We start from the raw sequence: 23,642 nt of genomic DNA, 5'->3' as shown, positions 1-23,642 counted from the left end.
GAGAAACACACACTGGTAAAATATTGAAAAGGACAAAGTCTTCAAAACAGAGACAATATTTTTTATTTTACAACTCAGTGCCGAATTGGATGCCCCTCTAAATAAGGCATCCCATCTTACAAAACCCTGTAAGGCCTCAAAGAATGTTTATTATCCTAGGTTAGCCAACCATGTCTGGAGACTTCCTTCAGGTTATATCCTGACCTAAGACAACTACGTGTTACAAGACAATTAAGCATATAAATAACTTCTTGCAATTCTAAGAGAGTGTTTATTCTTTCAGATTATTTATCCACGTCTGGAGATCGTCTGCATATTGTCTCTTGATACAAGACGTATTTATATGAAAAGATAATTAAACATACAAACCAGCTGCAGCAAAACTTCTCAATTAATTCTCACGTGTGGAATATTTCAAAGTAGAATATTTTGATTTAAGCTAAAGTACAGTTAAGTTTCATGTAAGCAGCTGTGGGTTTTGAAATTTAGAGAGAATTTCCCTCTGATAGCACATTTTCTCTACAATGCTGTCTTCTAGGCATTGTTTGTGCCTTGAAGATGGTAACACCTTCTGCTCAGCATGTTTTGTACTGAACAGATGTCTCTTCTCCTGTAACCACCTCTGTTTGGACTTTTCAGCTATCTTAAAGCCAAGACAAAGCAGAGAGCTGGAGCCAGTTCCAAATTAGCAAGAGTTTTAGAGTTTTGACTGTTGCAAAGTTTCCTAGCATTAAAATTAGATATTGGAATTATTATTATTATTATTACTACTACTACTACTGCTGTTCTATTTAATTTTGTAAGTTCTGCTGCAGCTGGTTTGTATGTTTAATTATCTTGCCATATAAATCTGTCTTGTACCAAAAGATAATATGCAGACAATCTCCAGGCATGGATGCATAACCTGAAAGAATAAACATTCCCTTAGAGCTGTAAGAACTTATTAATATCTCTATTATTGTCTACAAGGAGCAGCTGGGGGAACTGGGTCTGTTTAGCCTCTTCTCTTAGGAGAAGAGGAGGCTGAGGGGAGACCTTATTGCTCTCTACAACTACCTGAAAGGAGGTTGTAGAGAGGAGAGCGCTGGCCTCTTCTCCCAAGTGACAGGGGACAGGACGAGGGGGAATGGCACCAAGCTCCACCAGGGGAGGTTCAGACCAGGTATCAGGAAAAAAATTTTCACAGAAAAGGTCATCAGGCACTGTCAAGAGGCTGCCCAGGGAGGTGGTTGAGTCACCACCCCTGGAGGTGTTTGAAGGATGGGTGGATGAGGTGCTCAGGAACACAGCTTGGTGGCAGATAGAAATGGTTGCACCGGATGATCCAAGAGGTCTTTTCCAACCTGGTGATTCTATGATTCTTTGCTTCACATACTTTGTCCTTTTCAATCTTTCACTAGTGAATAAGTGTTTCTATTATCATTATTATTATTACTGCTACTACTACTACATCATTATTATTCCTGTTGTTATTGTTATTATTGTTATTATTGTTATTATTGCTATTATTCCAATAATAGAATATGCACAAGATTTCTGGGAAAATTTATAAATATGCATGCCATTATAAAAAAATCATATACATATGGGTGTAAGTGGGAAATACGCTCTGCAACCACCCTTTGTCTCATTGCACCTGATTAATGGAGACCGTTCCCGGATGTTGCCCAGCCCCGACAAAGGACCCTCCCTCCCTACAGCCCCCAAACAAGCCTTAAGCACTGTTACATCCCCGCCGCGCTCGACGCTCCACCCCACCCCGTGTCCGGGCCGGGTGGGGCCACGCCCCCTTTCACCTCCCCCCACGTGACCCGCCGCGGAAGGGGCCCCCGCATAACCTTTTTGTCCCTCGGCGGCCGCCGTGGTTGGCGCGCGGTGCGGCGGGATGGAGCGCGGCGGTGCGGTGGTGCGGCGGGCGCGGCGGCGGGCGCCGGAGGGAGCGCAGCGGGAGGACGGGGAGAGCGACGCGAAGAAGCGCGGCGGGCCGAGGCGGCGGGCGCTGCCCGAGGCGCCCAGTGCGGCGCTGGTGCTGCTGTACCTGCTGGCGCTGCGGGCGCTGGTGCAGCTCTCGCACCGGAGGCTGCTCGGTCCGCCGGGACACGCCGCGCCGCGAGACTTCAGCGCCCTCCGAGCCAGGTACGGGCCGGGGCGGGGCTGGCGGAAAGTGGGTTAAAATGTTTTAAAAGGGGCTTCGGCGCTGGGGTTGGGCGCCTCCTAAAGAGCCCGGCTCGGGCTGACCGAGTATCGTGGTGTTATAAAGTACTCGGAACCATGGAATAGTTTGGGTTGGAAGGGATCGTAAAGCTCATCCAGTTCCATCCTCCCCTGACATGGGCAGGGACCCCTCCCGCTAGATCAGGCTGCTCAAGGCCCCATCTAACCTGGCCTTGAACACCTCCAGGGACAGGGCAGCCACAGCTTCTCTGGGCAACCTGTACCTTGCCACTCTCATATGAAGAAATTCCTCCACATGTCTAATTCTAAATCTTCCCCCTCTCCAATTTAAAGCCATTCCCCCTCGTCCTGTCATTCCATGCCTTTGTAAAAAATTCCTCTCCAGCTTTCTTGCAGTGTCCTTCAGGTACTGGAAGGTCACTATAAGGTCTCCTGTGAGCCTTCTCTTCTCCAGGCTGAAGAACCCCAGCTCTCTCAGCCTGTCCTCGTATGAGAGGTGCTTGGTGCCTAGGAAAGCTTCGCAGACTTTTGGGTGATGTAAATCTTGCCATGAGTGTGCTTACCCAGACGTTCAGGGAAGAGCATGTATACATATGTGGAACCTTGCTAAAGATAAAATCTTTAGCTTCTTCATTCACCCTTTTGTTTGTTTTTGCATTGATATGTTTGGACCAGAAAAACAGTAGTTCAATTTAGTGTCATGATAGATATCATGAGGAGACCTGAGAAGAGATCTGTACTGTATGCCCATTACTATCATGACCTTTGGTATCTTGTCTGCAGTTACCATCTAATCAGCTTTAGTCTCTTCCCCTTACTGTGAGTTTTGAAATGGAGCAATGTACAGAAATGTTACAGTTGTAGTTGTACTAAATGTTGAACGTGTTGATGCTGAATGTGTAATTTATCTCTTACAGGGGATATCTTGACAACCTAACAGCAATTGGGCCCAGAACAGTTGGAAGTCCAGCAAATGAAGTTCTTGCAGTTAACTATCTCTTAGAACAAATTAGGGCAATAGAAAGAGAAAGCACAGATGCTCACAAGGTATCTGTAGACATACAGAGGCCCACAGGCTCCTTCAGCATTGACTTTTTAGGAGGCTTTACTAGTTACTATGCAAACATAACCAATGTTGTAGTGAAGCTGGAACCCCGAAATGGAGCTGAGCATGCTGTGTTATCCAATTGTCACTTTGATTCTGTACCAAATACCCCTGGTAGGTCCACATATTCATTCTGTGTTTCTGTGTATTACATGAGCCCCCGAGCTTGTTTGCTGTCTTCTTATAGCCTTATTGCCACATGCCAGAGCACTGTATGTGTCAACCAGTCCGCTTGATTTCAGTGAGATTCAGTATTTAAAGTGACAGATTGATCCTGTTAAAGTCAGATTTCACTGTGTGGTAAGCAGCAAATTACAGATACTCTATATAGATTCCAGAATGATTGGTTATATTTGCCTTTCTTGTGTTTTGCTGCTTATGCATGTAGTTCATGGGCTGCTTCCACCTGTTTTTCAGGTCTTTCCATACTTCTGTACTAATTTAATACTGGCTTTCCTTTCACAGGATGCTTTATGCCAGAGACTGTTCCCACCCCTGCTAACCAATCTCGTGTTTTCCCCTCCCTTTGCTGGTGTTTTACATTATCTCAAATTTCTAGTGTAATCTCCTTAAGCTAGGCCAATTTTTTTTTTTTACTTTCTGCACTCAGAGCTTCTGAATCAAAAGACTGTATTAATCAAAGATTAAAGTACTGTTGCATTCATAGCGTGTATATCTCTCTTGCTGCTACTTTCACTGTTGCATACTCTATTACTCTTGTCCCTCTGCATTTTTATAATTGTCATCATGATAAATAGTTATTGCAGCAAGGGTGTTATCAACTTTGGAAGTACATAGTTTGAAGAGTGCCAGGAAGGTAGGGAACTGAAAACCGCACAAAAACATGTGTTGTAACACTCAACCACAAGTGTGTCCCTGTTACTGCTGTTGAAAAATACCTATACATTTCGGTCACCAACAGTGCAGCTTTTACTGAATGTTCTTCACTTACACCCTATACGATACTTTATTTTAGGGGGTAGACCTCCTGTTCTTTAGCACGTGCAATTAGTCTTTATTATTGAGCAAACACCTGAGTATTAGCTAGAGAAAAAAAGCACTTCCTATACTCTTTGTGCTTTGTAGTCTTTCGTAGACTTTTCTGTCAAATAGCATACAGGACTTTCTCCTCAATCATATTTAGGCAAGATGAGCTTCCAAATTAGGCTTAATAACAGCAAGATTATTATACATGCTGTGTGATTTGGGAACTGCAGAGATGCTAATTACTGTATTTATAGTCTAAAAATGACTGCCTTAACTTAGAATACTTCAAAACCAATACAATGACTATTGAAAACTCTTTAAATTGATGTCCTGTGTTAACTGCGTGTCTGCTTCTGTGGGTTGTAATGCAGGATTATGTCTATATCAGTTAATTTATTTACCATTACTCAGACAGTAAAATATTTCACCAACCATGTACAGGAAATATGAGTGATTTGTGCCAGAAAATATTAGTGATTTGTATAGGATTATACAGAAATCTGTGGAGGAGCTAGGTATCAGCCTGTGTGATTGCCCTTAATCACAAAACAGCCTTTACCACAACAGTAAGAACTGCTGCCTTTCATTTTCTTAGTGTGAAACTTGCACACAACCTAACCAAGAATCTTCTGTTTTCTGTACTGTATTTCTGCAAGTTATTTGGTTATGGCTTTCTTCCATTACAAAAAATTTGTTATTTGACCACAACCATCAGGACTCTGTGATCAATGTGTAATATATTTGAAAATCAGATAATAAAACATCATCTGCTGTTGACTCTTATGTGTACAGAATGTGTGAAGAAAAAGCATGAACTGTAAACTCCTAAAACATGTCTCTTGTTCTAGTGGTACTAGTTTTCAGTTTATATGGCCTATTTGATTCTTTTCTAATTAACTTGAAGGAAGAAGCATCCTTGAAATTATCATTGCAGATGTAGCTGATTATGTGCTTTATGTATGGATACTTGCCATAAAATATGTTTTAACCTCCCAGCAGTTTTGCTGCATGTGAAGTATTTGAGGATAATACTTCCTCTGTGAGCTTGCATCTGTGGTGGCTTTAATCGGATGTAAATCTGCCTGTCTGTTGAAACCAATAACTTCTGTTTTTCTTAGCCTTGCAGAGAGGCAGATAAGTCATTAATCTTACTGAAGACTTCTCTGCAGAGTATTCAATACAGCATAAATTAGATTAAAATAGTGCAGGGTGGCTAAGAGTAGACTGCTGATAAATTCAGGTATATCATCAGGGTGTTAAATCAGATATTTTTGAGGGGATATTTAAAGTTTTTGACAGAATAAGGTATTAATTTCTGACAAGTAGATTAGAGAACTGTACTGGAAAGATTTTGGATTTATTTATTTCTTCTAAAGTATTTCTCTACAGTTAGCTAAAGCAAAAATTTAGGCTGAGGTTTGTGTTTGTTTCGGGAATATACCTTTTTCATGAAGGGGCAGATATATCTAAATTTTACCTAACTTAAAAGCTTTGGAAAAGCTTTTTTTCTTAGGTGTAAATTAAACAGATTTAGCAGCTAATGGATCTACTCTGACAGCATGCTGAGGCCTGACTCCACTGTCATTGTCATCTCAGTGCACATTAGCATCATGTGCAAACAGGATGTAAATGAATGAGGTTGGATTTCTCTGTTTGCTCCCAGAATTTATTGATTACAGTGGGTTAGGGAGATGCAACTGTGTGAGACCTTGGCTAAAAGATGGATGCTTAAACAAGAATCAGAAATGTCAGGGCATGGAAAGAAATGAGAGTAATTCTAGAATAGTGTTGGATGAGAAACTCAAACAGATGACAGCTCAGTGCAAAAGGAATTTTCTGCAAAGAAAGAAGAGTGCAGGAAAGCATCCAGTCATGAAAAATACTGTATTATAATGTATACTTTCATTTTAAGAATGCTTTAAAGGTGTGACTTCTGGTGTTTGCTTTATTTTACAAATTTGGCCTTGTGTTACTTTAAGGTGTTGCCTACTTATCTGAATGCATTGTAGCAGTGTAGAGTGCCTTAGGGTGACTTGTGTAGGAATGTTTATTTTTTAAAATTGGAAAAAGCTGTAAGTGAAAATTACATGCTTGTTTATTTGTATTGTTCTTAGGAAAATAGATAATGATCACTTTGCTTGCTTAGTAACTTGGTTAGTCTACTTTTCTTGAGCAGTGGTATTGGATCTGATATCTTGTACTTCACTTGCTCAACTTCTGAACATTGTTTTTCTTTCTGCTATTGCTTTTAGATGGTGTAGACATGGAGTACAAGCAGTAGTAGAATATATACTAGAACTTGATATAATTTTATCTCAGATTATGTGACTGAGATAGCATAAAGCTTTTTTCGTCTCTGTGTATTTGTTGTAAGCCATACTATTCTGCTGATTATTTTAAGGTGCCAGTGATGATGCTGTTAGCTGTGCAGTGATGCTTGAAATACTTAATACACTTTCAAAATCACCAGAGCCCCTACAGCATGCTGTCATATTCTTATTTAATGGTGCAGAAGAAAATATTTTGCAGGTGAGTATGCCAGAATTGTCATATACATACCAAAGCTGTGTGTTAAGGTTCTGACAAGGAAAAGAGTAACTGCAGAAACAGTTTGTGCTTGATCTGTTGAAATATTAGTTAAATGCCAGTCGTGACATTCTGAGGAAAGTGTATTTAGGGAAAAATATAATTACATGAAGAATATTGTACATATTAATTAGAAGGCTTGGATTTTCTGCATCTGTGTTGCGAGTGATATGATTGCCTTGTCCAGTCTTGAGTTACGCTGGTACGTGATGGAAAATAACATTTAGGCTGATCTGGAAGATATTTGACCTGTTTTTTTTTTTTGTTGTTGTTGTTGTTTTATCATCAAGGCTAGTCACGGCTTCATTACACAACATGAGTGGGCCAAGTCAATTAGAGCTTTTATCAACCTGGAGGCAGCGGGTGTAGGAGGAAAAGAACTTGTTTTTCAAACAGGTATGAGCTTGCCTTGTTTCCAGTTTCTGTGCTGGGATAATTTGATAATAAACAATGTGGACTTGAAAAAGTATCGAGAGTGACTCATAAGCAAAAGGCAGGGGAACATCTTCAGATACCTGCAGGCTAAAGTGCTGCCACTGATGTTGCCTCATAGGTGGGAAGGCTGCATAGAACAGTTACAGGAAGTTGTATTTCCCTTTTAAATGAAAGTAATAAAGAGCAAAAATATTTAGATACTTTTATATCTTGCATACTCATTCTTTCGTATGTTTTATTTAATTTTCACAGCAGGTCTTTCCAAGTCTTTGCAGGGACATGTTTGCTTTAGAACTTTATCAGCTGCTCAAGAAGCATTAAAATTAGTGTTTTGTAGGCTACAGTTAAACTTCTTGTCCATCCTGTTGGCCTGCAGCCTTTCTTCTTCTGCTGGAGCTGCTGAATTATTTGCTTGCATTGAATGCTTTAGTGGAGAGACTTTTCTCTAAATAAAGGTTTTGAAGCGTGATAGATACATGATAAATTGGAAGCTGTGCTAGAAGTTTTGACTTCTTCATTAGTGCTGGCTCTTTTTTTGCGAGCTGGCTTGTCTACTCTGCCACTGAACATTCAAGAGAGCATCATCAGTGCCTTTTTTTTTTCTCCCAAGTGTATCTAATGCTTTCTCTCAAGTGTGGGTCATTCAGCCAACACAAATGGATTTACTATATACCTTGTGGAATTAAAACTCAAGAGTTTCATTGGGTTATTAATTTGTTACAAGGAAGATCAGTATCTTAATTGGAGTTCAAAAAGTATGTGTTGTGAACTTTCTGCTCATCTACTAGGACCTGAGAATCCTTGGTTGGTACAAGCATATGTAGTTGCAGCCAAACATCCTTTTGCCTCTGTGGTGGCACAGGAAATATTTCAGAGTGGTATTATCCCAGCAGATACAGACTTCCGTATCTACAGAGACTTTGGCCATGTTCCAGGTATGTTATCAGGAGACACGTCAATGTGCATTATGCAATCATTTGTCTTAACTTTATGAAAAGGAGACTCTTCTGGGGTTTGTTGCGTGGAGGTTCTCAAATTTGGTTTGTCTTTCAGTTTGTGCCTTTTTTTCTAAGGCAAGAGTCTAGATTTGGTTCATCATATGGGTTTTTAAGGATGTTTTTTGGAGACTGGTATTTTCCAGAAAGAAACTACATTGTAGAAAAGTTCCCTGAAAACCAGGAAAGCACTCTAGGAATTAAGAATACGATATGGAATACTCTGTTTTGAAACATTTTGTTCATGATGCTAATAACTTGCTTGCAGGAATTAAATGTCTGTATCTAGTGGATAAACTAATCTTTTTTAAAGTCAGTGACTTAGAAATTAGTGCTTTTTTTTTTTTTTGTCAAAATCAAGCACAGGACTGCAGCTTTCAGTTTTGCTGATCTGTTTACAGTTTACTTTCCATTCTGCAAACATGATTCAAATAAATGTAAACTTCTGTAAAACCCTTGCTGTCTGGCATAGGTTATCATTGGAGTTGCTTTGAAGAAAAGTGGTATTTCTGAACTGATTCCTAGAACAAAACGCTTTGACATATTCTGAACTGTCCCAAAGTATGCTTCCAGCCTGACAATAAAGTAGCTGATTTCGCACAATGTGTTCTTTATTTGTTCAGAATTGAACTTGGATTGAACTTGGATTGTAAGTGGTAAATGAATTCCCACTGACTTCTGTTTTTTCTAAGCCAATAGAAATGAAATAATTGAATTAAAGACTTGTTTGTCTTCATCCACTGGTAGAATTGAGGTCTGATTTGTTACACCTATGCAAGGATACAATCTGAATTCAGATTGTAGACAGCAGCTTTTTGCATATGCAGCTACCTATATTAATTATACTAAATGTATAATTAATCTTGCAGAAAAACTTTGGTAAATATTTTTTTTGGGTTTTATACGTTATTTGGACTTATAATTTAAGAGTTTTCAGACTGGCTATTTGAAAAGCTGATTACAAATTACCTGGTATTTTGAGAAGGCGCTTCTCAGTTCCACAGTGCTTCTTTTTATTACTTTTTGGCATGTATCTTTATTGAGGTTTACTACTGAATGTTTGGAAAGCACCTTGTACATCTTTTCTGACGCTGAGATGATTAAGAGTTTTCATGTGTTTCTGCAGTAGAGGTCATGCAAATCAATACATTAGAAAGGACAGATATTTTAAAATGTTTTAAAGATGTCCTTTTTTAAATACACATGGAATCCAGATTTTACAAAGCCGACAATTTTGCTCAGCTTTAAGGATGGCAAGTGGGCTACAAAGCAGAGCACTGCTTTGTGTGAAATATGTATGAAGCTTTCATGTGTTTGCTTTGAGGTTTTAGGTTTACATAATTTCAAACATGCTTTTTTCCCTTTCTGTAGGAATAGATTTGGCTTTTATTGAAAATGGCTACATTTACCATACAAAATATGACACATCGGACAGAATTTTAACGGATTCCATTCAGAGAGCAGGTTGGTGTTTCAAGAATTCAGTAAATTACTAAAGAGTAGTGTTGTAGTTGCTTTTTCATTTTTCTGCAAGGCTGGTATCACAAGAAATTAATACCATTAATTATGAATTTAGAACATGCTAGACATGTTCTAAATGGAAGATTAGAAAATTATAAACTCTTCTATGAGTTAGCCTTCTAGTCCAGTGCTTTAATATCATACCTGAAGAAGGGCTACAGTGTTTAAATACATGAAACTTTCCAAGTATACTTATTTTAGTGACAGTTGTATAGATTAATTCATCAAAATACTAAGCTGTGTGTACCGTTGAATACGCTGTTCAGAATAATCACTTTTACATTCACATCTTTGCTGAGGGTATTTCAATACAGTTTTAAGTATACTTAAAATAATGCTGTGTACTAATTCATCAGCCCTGATGTAGTTATGTTTTGTATCTGCTTTTTTAATAGGTGACAATATTCTAGCTGTCCTAAAATACCTAGCAACGTCAGATAAATTGGCAAAGTCTTTTGAGTATAGACATGGAAATGTTGTGTTCTTTGATATTCTTGGTTTATTTGTCTTGGCTTATCCTGCTCGTGTTGGCACCATCATGAACTATATTACAGCAGCAATTGCTTTTCTTTATTTAAGCAAGAAAGTGTTACAGCCCAAAACCAGAGGTAAGGCTAGTTCTTTTAAAAAAATTTCACACTGCTTTTTAACAATTACCAGTTAGTAGTTGAAGAAGCCTTCAGGTGATAAGGCATCAGAGGTGTGCAGATTGCCATAGGAGTCACTTTGTGTTTAAGTCTCCCAACTGAGTAATTATGATGAAGGCTGTGGTGGGCCTAGATGCCTAGCGATTGTGAATTGCAGTTATGTCTTGTATACTTTCATGAAGATTAAAATTAATTCTTTTAGAGATCTGAAAATGGGGGAAAAAAAATTAGTATCTATATAAACTCTGTTCTCTTAGCAGAGACAGGGCTTCAGAATCGTGTTCTTTAATGCCTGTCCATAGGCAGGAGGAAGAAAACAAGAAATGAGGAAAAAGATTACAAAACTTAGTAAAGGCTGTTAAACTCTCTGTCTTCTAGTTAGACCTTTTTGGTTATGTGTAGGAACATAGCTGTTTAAAAAAACAAAGAAAAACCCCATCAGGAACATGGTAATCTGCAAAATGCACTAGTACTTTCAAAATAAATTTTGTAGTGGGGAAGACTGCAAAAAGACTTGCAAAGAAGTAGGCTAAGTGATTTAGACGATGTTGTTAAGAAATCTTCAGAGTGGTGTTGTCATGCAGTCATGCAGTTTTGTTTTGGTCATTAAAGCAATCATACTGTGGGGTAGTTTGCATCTTGGTGATGGCATGCAGTAGAATACTTGACTGTTGAATGAACATTCTTTTTTTTTCTTCATAGCTGTTCAGAACCTGAAGACATTATTTACTGCGTTGGGTTTAACACTAATAAGTTGGGTCTGCACATTGGTGACAGTCCTTATTGTGGCAGTGTTTGTTTCCATCATTGGACGGTCTCTTTCTTGGTACAGCCACTTCTATGTTTCTGTTTTTCTTTATGGCACTGCAGCTGCAGCTAAGCTCATTCTTGTGCATATGCTAGCCAAGAAGTTTTTCTACAAGGTAAACAACTTCATTGCTAATTTCGAAGCATGATATAGCATTTAATCTGTGGAAGACTTTATTTTTTAGTTGCAAACAGTTTTCTGTATTGGGTGGAAGTATTTAAAATGTTTGTGTAAAAATAACTTCATATGTATGTAGGCATTGCTCTACCAAATCAGAGAGTTGAGTTAAGAACTTTGTGATTTAAGGCTTTCTCCTTGCTAATGGCCTTTAGGAGCCACTTCAAAAAAAAAAAAAAAAAAAAAAAAAAAAAGGCAAAAGCCTAGTAGAAGGCAGTATAAGGCAGTATAAGGTGCTGTGTCTTTTCATGTCCATACCTTCCTTTCCTGGCATCATGTCAATGGTAAAAGATCAGAACAACAGCTGGAGAATTTAATTGTTTTTTATACTTTGAATGTTCTTGATAATTAAAGAATCTAAACAAATAGTCAAATATTCTTTGAACCTTACCAGATTCTTGCCACAGAGTGTACTTGTGTGACAGATTCTGTAAATTTAATAGTTTATTTTGATACAGTACCTCTTTAGGTATCTTTTTTTTTAATATTTTCATTCTTTATTTAATCTCATTTATCATTAACATTTCATTGTGAAACTTGGAATTCCAGTTCTCTGTTTCATTCTGTCCTTTTATGAGTGTTGTTTTGGTGATGTCATTTGTATTCATAACCATCTGAACAAATATGATTTTTTTTTCAGATGGTTCATATGAGAGCTCTTTTTTTATCAGAACTCCTAGTTCTGTCATGCTGTAATCTAATATAGTAATCTGTGCTTTATAAAGCTTTCTAAATGAAGCTGTTGTAAAGATTTGAGTAGTCACCCTTCCATCTGTGATTATTCTGATTCTTAGTTGTTTTGACCACAGCAGGAGGTGGAACAGAGCTCTTGATAGTCAGTGTTCTTTCCTGCAATAGGTAGAGGTCATTTAGGCCCCTGCAGGAATTGGTGGGGTTTGATATTTGTTACCTTTCTGTTGCTCTCACTTCTCTTGATTACTGTCTATCTTCCTTTTAGAATCTTAGAGTCATAGAACGGTTTCGGTTGGAAGGATCCTAAAGATCATCCAGTTCCAACCCCCTGTGATGGGCGGGGCCATCCCACCAGCTCAGGCTGCCCAAGGCCCCATCCAACCTGGCCTTGAGCACCTCCAGGGATGGGGCATCCACAGCTTCCCTGGACAACCTGTGCCAGTGTCTCACCACCCTCGTCATGAAGAAATTCCTCCTTATGTCTAGTAATCTCTAGCACTTAGAAGTCTTTTTTTTTAATGGAAGATGGAGCAATGCAATTTAACTTGCATAATAATGTTGTGATTATAGCTCTTAACCATCTAGAATGTTTAGATGATAGTTTAATGGTTTTGTATTAGGACCTTGAGCTGGTGCCGTTAGGTACCTGACAGATGGCGTTCTTTCACGGCAGAAAGTGCTTGAGCCTGTTATGTTTGAGTTTTAGGTACCATGATGTTTAGTCATTCAGCTTGCTGAATCTGATCTTCTTGGCCATTTGTACAAGCTTTGGGCAAGGGAATTTAGGGAACCAATGTTGCCCAATCCAGCTTCATCCTCATATTTGAAGGCTTTTTAAGAACTTAGTGAAATTTAATTTATGGAAAGTTCTGGGTGGATCCATCATGTCCTTATCTGGAAGTGTGTCTTTTAATTGGTTAGGGAAAGGGAGTGTTAACTAGTATATGTTTGTTAACCAGTATTTGGATGTGATGATGTCTTTTAGTAGAAAAATAAGCCATTTATAAAATAGATGTGTTGTTACTATTTTCTAATCTTTTGGAAGACCTGACAGGAGAGTGTAATTTTGCTAACTGCTCAACCATTCCAGGCTCTGGATGCTACTTCTTGCCCGCTGATTGCGTGATCAACAGATCAACCAACATGAGTCTCTCAGTTTTCTTGCATTTTGTAGCTTGCAGTACACCATACAGTTTATGCTGCTGCTGTAACTTGCACTGTACTTAGAGATCCATGAAATTTTTGAAAGCTAATCTTTTATTTAGCTATCATAGGCAGTGCCTGGGTATTTTCTGTTAGTGGCTCAAGACCTTCTGAACTTATAAACTTTTTGGTTTTGAACAGATTTGGAAACTCATATGTCCTCCCCTTGTTGTTTTTGCCTCCTCAGCCCAAAACTGAAGGAGGTACTTTCTGATGGCCATTGTTCACCCAAGCCATCCTTCTTGCTGCTGAGAGCATTCACAGTTAAGAATAGTCCACAGCAGACAATGCAGGATTGCCCATGCAACTTTAAAAAAGACCACAAAACCAAACCATGCTTTAGATGGTTAAGCTTTCTTCTTTTTTGAAAATATCTGATATTACCTGACTCACACATCTTCTCTTCAAAACAAATAATATATTTTAAAAAGCAGAATTCTGAGGTGGCATGACGTATAAAAGCACCAGTATAGTATTTGTGCACTTAAAACAGTGCTTGAATAAGAAGTGTATTAAAGAACTGCTGTTTAAAACCAGGTTTGTAATCTCAGGAGATACAGATAATTTGTCACATACAAGTACTACATAATTTTTTTTGTATTAATCACAAATACCAATGCTTTTATAAAAAGGATGTGTTTGCCCGTGTCACTGAAACGTTAGGCTCCCGTCTTCTTGATATTGGCATTTGTACATTCCCTTCCTCCCTCCACCCCAGCCAACATGATTTCTTTTTGAAGCTATGCCGGAGGAGATTTTAAAAATGTCATGATAACTGTAAAAGGTAAAAGAACAGTGAACTGTTGGTTGTAATAACTTTGTTCAAGGAGAATAATTATATACAAGAAATAAGGGGGTTTCTGTGTATCTTAATGAGATGTGTTTGCTTTTTTTTTAATAGAATATGAATGAGCAGTGCCTGGGGGATAATTTTTTTGATGCCTCATTGATGATTTGGTCTGTAGCATTGGCTGTGTTGACTCAGATGGGCCTTTGTTCAGCATTCATTTGTACGTTATGGGTAGTGTTTCCTTTACTTGCAAAGCTGATGACCCATAAAGAATTCAGCCAAAAAGGTAGGAGTTTTGAGGGGGGAGGTGGTTGTATTCCAAAACTTCTGCTCCTACTATTGTATATTGGGTGTTTTTCTCCAAACTCTATTGTTGAAGCAGAAGAAATTCCGAACTTTCAATTTTGAGCAGTCAAGGTACTTTTTCTCACTGCAAGAGTCACATGTGTTCTTGAACTGAAGACAATTTGGAAGTATAGAGAAGCTCTTTAAAAAAATACACTGTAAAACATGTTATCTCGGGCTAAAAATGACACTAATATGTGGGGTTGTTAGTAATTGATCATATACTTTGATGGACAGTAAAGGTTATTAAGAAATACTGTTAATATTTAATATTTAATATTTAAACAGTGCTTAGACAGAACACATGTTGAGGATTTTTTTTGCAGTACGATGTTTTGTGGTGGTTAGGAAAGAATTGTATAGGCATTGGCTAAGCAAAATGAGATCACCTTTTCATTTCCTTGTCAGAGATGAGGACCAATAATGTGTATTGGGCCGTGCAGCAGTATATGGATATATTAATAAAGCTGTGTGTTTATGTCTTTTTAAGCTTTTACGAGGTTTGGTTGGTGGGTTTTTTTTCCCCTATAGGTACCACACTGAAATTTGTCATGATGTACATGCTGGGAGTGTTTGTTCCCTATCTGTATATGATGTATCTTAGTTGGACTGTGTTTGAAATGTTTACGCCTATCATGGGACGAAGCGGTACAGAAATTCTACCAGATGTAGTGTTGGCAGGACTTATTGTGGTCATCACTATGATTCTGTCATCCTATCTGGTAAGTGGAATTTGTAAGTGTTTGAAAATGTTGCAAATGTTGAAAATTTTAAACTTTCTCTAGCGTTTAGAGTCAATATTTTTTTAAATTAATACTTTAATGATAATTTGACAACATCTTAAAGGAAACTTCTAGGAAACATGTCAGAGATTCTGTGTTTTGTGTTAGTCAAAGAAAAGTGATTGAAGCAAGGGTGACAAAAATGTATCTGCTCTGTGATAATGCATTAAAGATTAGTGTAAAAAGTAAGCAATTTAATACTGGCATTTGAACAGACATTTGTTGTGTTCTGTAGTATAGCACGTGACTGAACAATATATATAGTACACTACCAAAAAGAATTCTCAAGGTGCTTTTTTTATTTCTGCTGCGTCTTTTACAAAGGTACTATTTTTTTGTTGGCAGATGTTTTAAAAAATAGAAAATTTTTGGAAGCTCTGAGGTGTAGTTTATTCTTTCCAGTTTTCATACTGATATTATAAAGAAATGTCTTCTGTCAGGTAGTACTTGTGATGATATCTTTTTAATGTATTTTCAGTTCCATAATATACAAATAGTGACTTATTTCTTAAGTTTTGCAGTTTTATAACTGGACTGTCTTTTTATTCTCTAGATTAACTTCATTTACCTTGTCAAAAGTACAAAAACGACGCTAATAACTTTAACTACTGTGTTTGTAGTCACTCTGATTCTCGTTTGTAGTGGAATCTTCTTTCCTTACAGTTCTGATGCAGCTAATCCAAAGCCTAAGCGAGTCTTTCTCCAGGTAAGAAATGCCTTGCATATTCTGTCATCTCTGTTTCCAAGAGTGTTTATGGGTTTTTTTTGACTGTTTAACCCACCCACCCCACCCGTCTGCCCTCAAAAGAGTAACATTCCTTGTCTTGCTTGATTTAAACAATGTAACAATTATTCCTGGATTTGAAGGAATTGCCAAGGTATGCCTTGTTGAGTCTCTGTGTTCAGATTTCTTTTTCAGAAGAGCATGGGCTTTTTTAGGAGGTTTTAAATGGGAGACTTGAGTAAGCAGTGATAGTTTAAAAAGGAAATGTGATGGGAGATGGGCAAATACTTACAGGCACAGTCATCTTCTGAATGTAGGTGTTCTTACAGCATGTTTCATTCATCTGAGTAATTCCTTATATATACTCAGAGCTGTGTGTTCAGTTCATACTGAAAATGCAGTAGACCTGAAAGATTGACAGTGAGGATATTTCAGAATCACTTTTGGCTCTTGCAAACTGCACAGGCCCCATCATCATCATCTTTCTGTGTATCTTTTTGTTTTTTTATTCTTCTAGCACACCAGCAGAAGATTTCATGACCTAGACGGAAATGTGGTTAAAAGTGATTCTGGCATATGGATTAATGGATTTGATTATAATGGAATATCTCACATAACTCCCCATGTGCCTGAAATCAATGACACCATTAGAACTCCATGTGAGGAGCAGGCTCCTTTCTGTGGCCTTCCCTGGATTCTGCCAGTGCATTTCATGTTCCGGTTGGTGTGGACGCTGCTTCACTTGAGCACTAACTGCCAAAGCACATCGGCAATTTATGCAATCTCACTTGCCTAAAGGAAGGAAAAGCAAGGCTAATCTTGGTCTAAAAGTAAATAATCCTTCCACTTCGGAAGACAAACTTCTGCCTAGGTGCTGTGTCTTCTGCCAGAATCTCTGCAAGAGATTCCTGGGTCTGCTGCAAAGGCTATAGAAGTTGATGTATGGAAAATCGATGCTACCACTAGGGAAGAAAAAGGTGAAGGGAGTGGCTTGTGAAAGGCAGTTCAGAGTAGGAGTTTGTATTCTCTTCGCTTCTTCACCCCCACATCCCAGTTGACAGTAGACAAAGTTTGGGGTAGCTGGTCTCCACACAAGAAAACTAACTGCTGTGACTATTTCTCATACCCCAAGAAGCTTGTGGGCAAAAGTGCATCAGTTTAAAGATGCAAATATTCTTAATTTATAGAACAGTAAGGCAGATGAAGGTAGTGAATGAACACACTGGTGGCTGTTTTTCTATTAATATGCCCTTTTAATATTTGTCTAGCTACGTGCCGCTAATTTGAACGGCCTTCTACTAGAATCATTAGCTTTTGAATATTCCATTTAGTAAGCTATACCATGCAAAAACTTCTTGGCTTCTCATATTTAGTGCCTCTGAGTGTTACATAAGTTCTTTTTATTTTTTTTTTTAAAGCAAAAACTGGTATCTTCCTGCTCCTGAAATTTTTCCAAGAAGCCCCATTCGCTTTAACCTTCTGTCCAAGGAGCTGATGCCTTGGAACTCCGTGAGGTTAAACTTTGAAGTATCTGGTGAGTGACTGAAGCTCCTGGTTTGTGATTTGTGTTTATTTTTATGCCCATAATAAATCAGGTTTTGACTCCAGTACTGGAAGTTCTAGTGCCATTCCCAGGATAGAGAGTTTTGGGAGATTAGCATGAATTAATTTAGTTTCATAGCGGAAGCTGTGGGTGTTGTGTTGCAGTTATTTGAGGGACTTCATTACCTTGTCCGTTTTAAGTAAGCTTTGATCTTTTTATAGCAAGCCCTTGCCTAAAGCTCTGTTGCTCTGCTACATCATCATCTCATTTATTGCACCGCCTAGAAATAATTGGAGCTTCTTCTGCAGAGGAGACGGTTGTATCATGTTTTGGAAGACACTAATAGTAATAAACAGATTGTGTGCTACTATATAGGAAAATGGGTGGTTATTCTACCTGCACCTGTTGATACATCTGGATCTTTACTGCTTTCTCTACAGGTCCAAGTCATATGTCTCTCTATGTTCGGCCGCATGAAGGGTCGGCTCTGTCCACCTGGTCTCTTGGGGATGGAACCCCCGTTGCAAGCGTAGGAGGAGACTACTTTGTATTTTACTCCCATGGGCTGCAGGCTACACCGTGGCACTTCTGGGTGGAGCTGACAGTGAGTACACCACTGCTGGGAACCCAACAATCCCTTGGCCTGCCCTGTTGTAGACGTTTCTGCATTCTTATGTGAAAAGTGTCCTGGCAACTTTCTTCAGCTTTCCTTTATTTGATAGATTCTAATTCTAGCTTCCCTCTTTCAATCTGTCCCTCGGCTTGATAGATCTGCTCACATGTATTTTTCATGCTTAGTCCACTAACTTGCTAAACAGCCAAAGGGGGAATATTTTCCTTGTCTTCTTAATCTTGGGTCATGAGTTTGGATTTACTCTGATCTTAACCTCATAGTTCTTGAAGTTTTATCTGTATTACTGTTATATCAGAGTTCCCTTCCCTGTTGTGAGTATTTTCATTTTCATGTCTTTTGTTTGCTTGGTTTGGGGAAATCACAGGGAGTCCATGGGAAACTTACCGTGTCTTGAAGCTGAAGAGAGTTGTAAAAGCTTTGTTTTCTAAGCTTTCTTTTACATTAGTTCCAGTTGGAAGCAAGGCTTCCAGCGTCGCTGCTCCATTGGGTTTTGTGGTCCCACCTACTCTCACCTCCCACATTAACTTTCCAGTGAGGAACTTTTTGGAGATACGTATGTTTTTATTATAGGTTTAACAGTGTCTTGTTCTTTGAGTAAATACTACAAGAATCTTTGGAAGTTAAGAAAGCCTGTTGTTCCCTCTTGGATCAGGTAGTCTAAACACTTAACCATCTAATCCTCTGAGGGTACTGATAAAGGCAGTCAGGAGTACGCAGCATGACGAGCTTTGCAAGTTTGGTAGTGGCAGAGCTAGGCAGAGAAAGCTTTTCATCCTAGGGATTCACAATAGAAGGATCAATATAAATTCTGCGTTGGAGTCATCTGTTGATTTGTCAGCAAAACCATCAGATACAAATGTTGAAGTTACAGCGTGTGCAAGCTGTGTACCATGTCAGAGATACTGTGATGTAAATGCTTTGTTGCAAGTTCACTTCCAGTTGAGCTCATCATGTAATCCGACTGATACCTTTGAAGATAGGAAGTTCTTTAACATGCAGGACAACAAGCTGTTGAAATTTGTGTAAATATTAAGTCTGTAGAAAAGTACATCTGGATTGATGCCATGAACACTCATAAAGGCTGTATTGTCCTTTTCTCACTTTCAGGCCCCAGAAAAGCATTCTGATGGAATGGTCTCCCTTGCCATAGCAGCACATTACTTTTTTGGGGAGGATCAAAAATCACCTCAACTCTCTGCCTTACTGGAGAGGTTTCCAAACTGGACATTTTCTTCTGGTTGGTCCTGCACTTACGACCTTTTTGTCTTTTAATGTCAACAAGAAATGCAGTGTTAATATGGTAAACTCTCTGACGCAGAGATACTGTTGCATCAAACGTTTTCCAACAAGATATCAGAGACATTCACAAGAATTTTAAGTATTTTGGCAACCAATGGTGTTTCTTTGGCAGCTTGACTATTTAAAGACTACTGCTGTCTTGGGGATATAGTGATACTTCATGTCAACATGAATACCATTCACCTTAGTTCTTCCAGTCTGGCAGTTTGACTAGTGAGTTTCTTAAAATGGTTACTGTGTGTGAGGAGGTAATGTTAGTGTAATGTGATGGCAGTTGTAATGGAAGGACCTCATGGAATTATTTTGATGTTACAGCATACTTCATGCACATGGGGGACTGTTGCCTACCAATCCTATCCGTCCTATAAAAGTAAAACTTTCAGCTAAAAGAAGCTTTGTATGGGGGGAGGCAGGGGTGCTGAAGCCCTAAATGTTACATTTGTCACTTTATGAAGTCACAGAAAGTTATAATGCCGTTTCCTAGTTCTTAGCAAGTGCACAATGAGAAATAAATCAATATTATGATGGAATGTGGTAATTATTTATCTGGAATGTATTTTCCAAATAATAGGTTTCTGTTAAAAACTTGTTTCTGACTCTCTTGCCTGCCTCTTCAGTGTTACAGCTTGAATGGCTAACTTTGACCTAACTATCTTTTTGTAGTTCTGCTCCTGTGGGAATCTTTCAGTATCAGCATATATGCATGTGACTGGCTGTTTTGTATGTAAGAGTGCTAAGTCCCCACTCATTTATGTGGATGTCTTATAATTAATCTATTCTAAATTTGAAGTTATCTTCTAATTTATTAGAATTGGCTGATTTTTGGTATCTCCTCTGGAGAGACTTTTGGTAATGTGACAGTATTGCACTTTGCCAATACATTTAAATGTTCCTTAAAATACGGTTTGCTTTCCATAAGGAAATTTGAAGAAGAGTAATCTTTAAGAAGATGTCTAATATCTCTGGATTGCTCTTGATTTATTTCCAGAGGATGGCTTTTATAAAAGACTGTAAGAGATTTAGACTACCTTGCAATTTTATTTGGCAAGCTTTGAGTTCAGAAGCCACCGACCTCTTGCCAGGTTTTTTTTTTCAGTGCAGTGTAATAGTTGTTAGTTGTTGAAATTCAAAGAAATTCTGTGTACCTGAAAAAAACTTCTCCATGCATTTTTCCAAACTATATATGAAACATTCTGTGGTATCAATAGCACACCGTGAATTGTACAGATTAGCATTTTATTGCTCTCATGAGTATTGCCAAATTGCATGCAAAGCAGATTTTGTGCTTGTATCATCATTTTGAATAAAAACATGCTAGCACTGGGAACTTTTCATGGCATGTGAAAGAAAATTTTGTGTCACTTTAATTTGTTTAATTTGTGTCACTGCTGTGATGGACAGCAGCTCTCCAGTCAGGTATTTTTCCTTCATATTGTTCTGTAATTCTGTACTATAGTGGCAAGAAACAGTTTCCTTTGCAAGGTATATCTGTGAAGATTTTCACCTGACTCATGGATTAGGGTTAGGAGGTTTAATGACTGTAATCTTAATGAACTGTCAAGTATCTTAAAACCAGTGGGTCCTTCTAAACTAATGTGTGTATTAATCATCACTCGATTGTGTGTGATTTGAAACTACAGTTCCCTATATTTTACATTTATTATTTTTTTATAAGTACTATTAATGATTTAAAAAATGGAGTTTTGGTTCATAACTCTTGTCTTGAATCTCAACAAAGGTTTTGTACTGTACTTTAGCTGATGCACAGCTAGTTAACTAAAGCTGCACTCATATTTACCGTCTTCCTCAGTTTTGATATTTATTTTGTTTTGCCTCTGATTTAAAGCTTTGAAAAAGTGCTGTCAAGAATTTATACTGGGAGCCAAAAATCTAAAAATGCTGGTTAGCAGTTTCTGCAAGTTCAGTGAAGCAATAACTTTTTCTAACTCAGGATCTAACTTTTTAATTAAATAATTTAATTATGAGGGATATCTAGCTTGTTGTAAATTTCTGTCTTGTAAATAAAAGCAAAACTTAATCAGTGAAACTTAATTTTCGATTAAAAGCATATTTGCATTTTCATTCATTGCACTGAAGTTTTATTTAAGCTTGAGGTAGAAATACTGCTAAGCAGTGCTGAAGTTAGACAGCTAGAGTTAGAGCTATGTGGAAGATATGCATGCCAAAGAATAAAAAATTACCTGATGTGGTAAATATTAAAATAAGGGCCCAGGGTGGTTGCCTAGAGAGGAGGATTCTTCTTGAAACAAGATGTAGTGTGGAAGAGTCACTGGTAGCAAAGCTAAGTATTCTTGGCAAAACTGGTACTTGAGAGTAAATTTGTTGATCAGCAGTAGAAAAACAGGAATAAAAATTTTGCTCTTTCAGTGTCCATCTGCTTCCCCATTAATCCAAACAGATTTGTCTTCTGCTGCTGTGCGTTATTATTACTCATAAAAAGTATTGTGTGCCTAATTCTGTGAAATACACATCAAGCAGCTGCTGATTTTAAAGATAAGGCACGGGAGTAGAAAGAGTCTTTATTCTTACTGAGGCAGTAAGCAGCTAGTTGATTGGAATTCACGTATTCAACTGAAACAATTTACACGCACACATTATCTAAATAGCTTAAATCTTCCTTAATGCTAGATTTCTTCCCTGACTTGGCTTTGCAAATGTATTATGTTCTCTATTGTAGTACTGTTATGTATCTATAGTTAAAAGAGCTTCAGAAATAGCTATATCCATTCAAGCACATGGTGGCAAAGAGGCCTGGATGTGTTGTGGTTTTACAGTCAAATGTGTTAATTAGTGTGCCACTATACCTTCAGATGGCCTCTCAAGAGGAAGCATTGCCTTTGAAGAAAGAAAGGGTTGGAATAGATGAAATGAACAGAACTTCAGCTGTTGTACATTGTTCAGCTGAGTGGAGCTGCTCTGTGTTAGCAAAACACATCTTTAATGTCTATTTGATGTAGGTTGGGTTGCAACCCTGCTGGAAAAGCATTAATCAAATATACAAGATCTTACAAGTCTATACAGAGCTAATTGGAGCATTAGGGATGTAGCTGCTGAATAGTTTGCCTGCACAGTAATGCTGTTCAGTACTTTTTCCTGTGGGGACTAAACTCAATCTCATTCTTGATAGTGATCTGGAAGAAGCCTGCAGGATGATCCATCATAGAATTTAATACCTGGTCTTAGTGATGGACGGTTAATAAGCCATTGGTAACTCTTTGTGCTTTCACAAAACTGTGTGGTTAGGCAGGATGAAGTTGCATATGCGTGTATTCTGTTTTGAACGTGGATTCTAAGTCTTCATGAAAATCTGATCCAGTTTCAGGGGATAGTCAGGCTTTCCTGTTCATTGCAGAAGAGGTTCTTTATGGTTCTGTCAGAGCTGCAGGTGCAGCTTAAGAACATGCCAAGGATAAAGCTGAGACTTGAGCAAGCAAGTATACGCTGGTTTAGGGAGATCCAGTCACTGCTATCTGTATTTCAAGCAGGGTGTCAAGCATCACTGGCCATAAACAAAACATCTTTTTAGAAATACATTGTGTTTCAGAAAGCTGCAAAAATCTGTTGGAAGCTAGGAGTGGTTTGTCTAGAAAAGAGTAATTCTGTCAGTTGGGTCTGAGGCTGTGGAACAAATACAAGCTAAATCTTGTATTTAAAAAGACAATGAAAAGTAATTGTTTTAGAAAGGTGTCCATGTATGGTTTATTCAAAGATGTTGTTTTTTTCTAGGTGTGGGTGTCTCTTTCAGATAGGAAATGATCATTTGAAAAAAGTTATGAAAGAGTGGTTGGGTGCCTTATGGCTGAAGTGGTTACCAAGACTGCTCATGAAGTCTATTCTCAGTGCTTTCTGGTAGGAAAACCTGTAGCTTATAAACACTTCAGCTCTATGACTGTTTACATTGGTTGCTTTGAACACTAGTGAAATACGAGCTTGCTTTGGCTGACAAAAGTGATGGTGAAAATTATCCTCAGAGACATGATTGGACTTGAGCTGTTTTGCAAGTGTGCATATACCCTGTGAGAGGATTTTTTTTAAATGAGTAGCAAGAAATCCAAGCACAGATGCAATTACAAGGCCCAACACAAAAAAATCTCCAACCTAACCGTACAGCTGAGGAACTTATAGTGGGAGGGGACAGCTATGGTAATAGAACGTGTTTTAACCTGTCACCG

At 38.2% G+C, this 23,642-nt stretch overlaps 2 protein-coding genes across 3 annotated transcripts in view; one reads left to right on the top strand and one right to left on the bottom strand.

Annotated features, from left to right (window-relative positions):
- The window catches only part of MLANA (melan-A), a 32,450-nt gene extending 30,559 nt beyond the window's left edge, over nucleotides 1–1,891 (bottom strand). Inside the window, exon 1 of the mRNA XM_054054047.1 lies at nucleotides 1,839–1,891. The gene's annotated coding sequence lies outside the window, so the exon portion shown is untranslated. The remainder of the gene's footprint in view (nucleotides 1–1,838) is intronic.
- ERMP1 (endoplasmic reticulum metallopeptidase 1) lies at nucleotides 1,844–23,589 on the top strand. Of its 2 annotated transcripts, XM_054054043.1 has the most exons (15): nucleotides 1,844–2,136; nucleotides 3,093–3,394; nucleotides 6,669–6,796; nucleotides 7,144–7,249; nucleotides 8,077–8,223; nucleotides 9,655–9,747; nucleotides 10,200–10,412; nucleotides 11,154–11,374; nucleotides 14,234–14,408; nucleotides 14,999–15,189; nucleotides 15,803–15,955; nucleotides 16,491–16,693; nucleotides 17,392–17,507; nucleotides 17,957–18,120; nucleotides 19,258–23,589. In XM_054054043.1, the coding sequence occupies exons 1-15, from the start codon at nucleotides 1,886–1,888 to the stop codon at nucleotides 19,420–19,422; spliced, it is 2,628 nt and encodes an 875-aa protein (XP_053910018.1). In that variant the 5' UTR covers nucleotides 1,844–1,885; the 3' UTR covers nucleotides 19,423–23,589. The 2 variants fall into 2 exon arrangements, with proteins under 2 accessions (XP_053910018.1, XP_053910019.1); XM_054054044.1 differs by lacking the exons at nucleotides 17,957–18,120; nucleotides 19,258–23,589 and having other exon boundaries at nucleotides 16,491–16,803.
- Nucleotides 23,590–23,642: the final 53 nt, after the last annotated feature.

Source organism: Cuculus canorus, chromosome Z (genome assembly GCF_017976375.1).
Source record: "Cuculus canorus isolate bCucCan1 chromosome Z, bCucCan1.pri, whole genome shotgun sequence".
Taxonomy (NCBI): Eukaryota; Metazoa; Chordata; class Aves; order Cuculiformes; family Cuculidae; genus Cuculus; species Cuculus canorus.
This window is presented reverse-complemented; position numbering and strand designations above follow the sequence as displayed.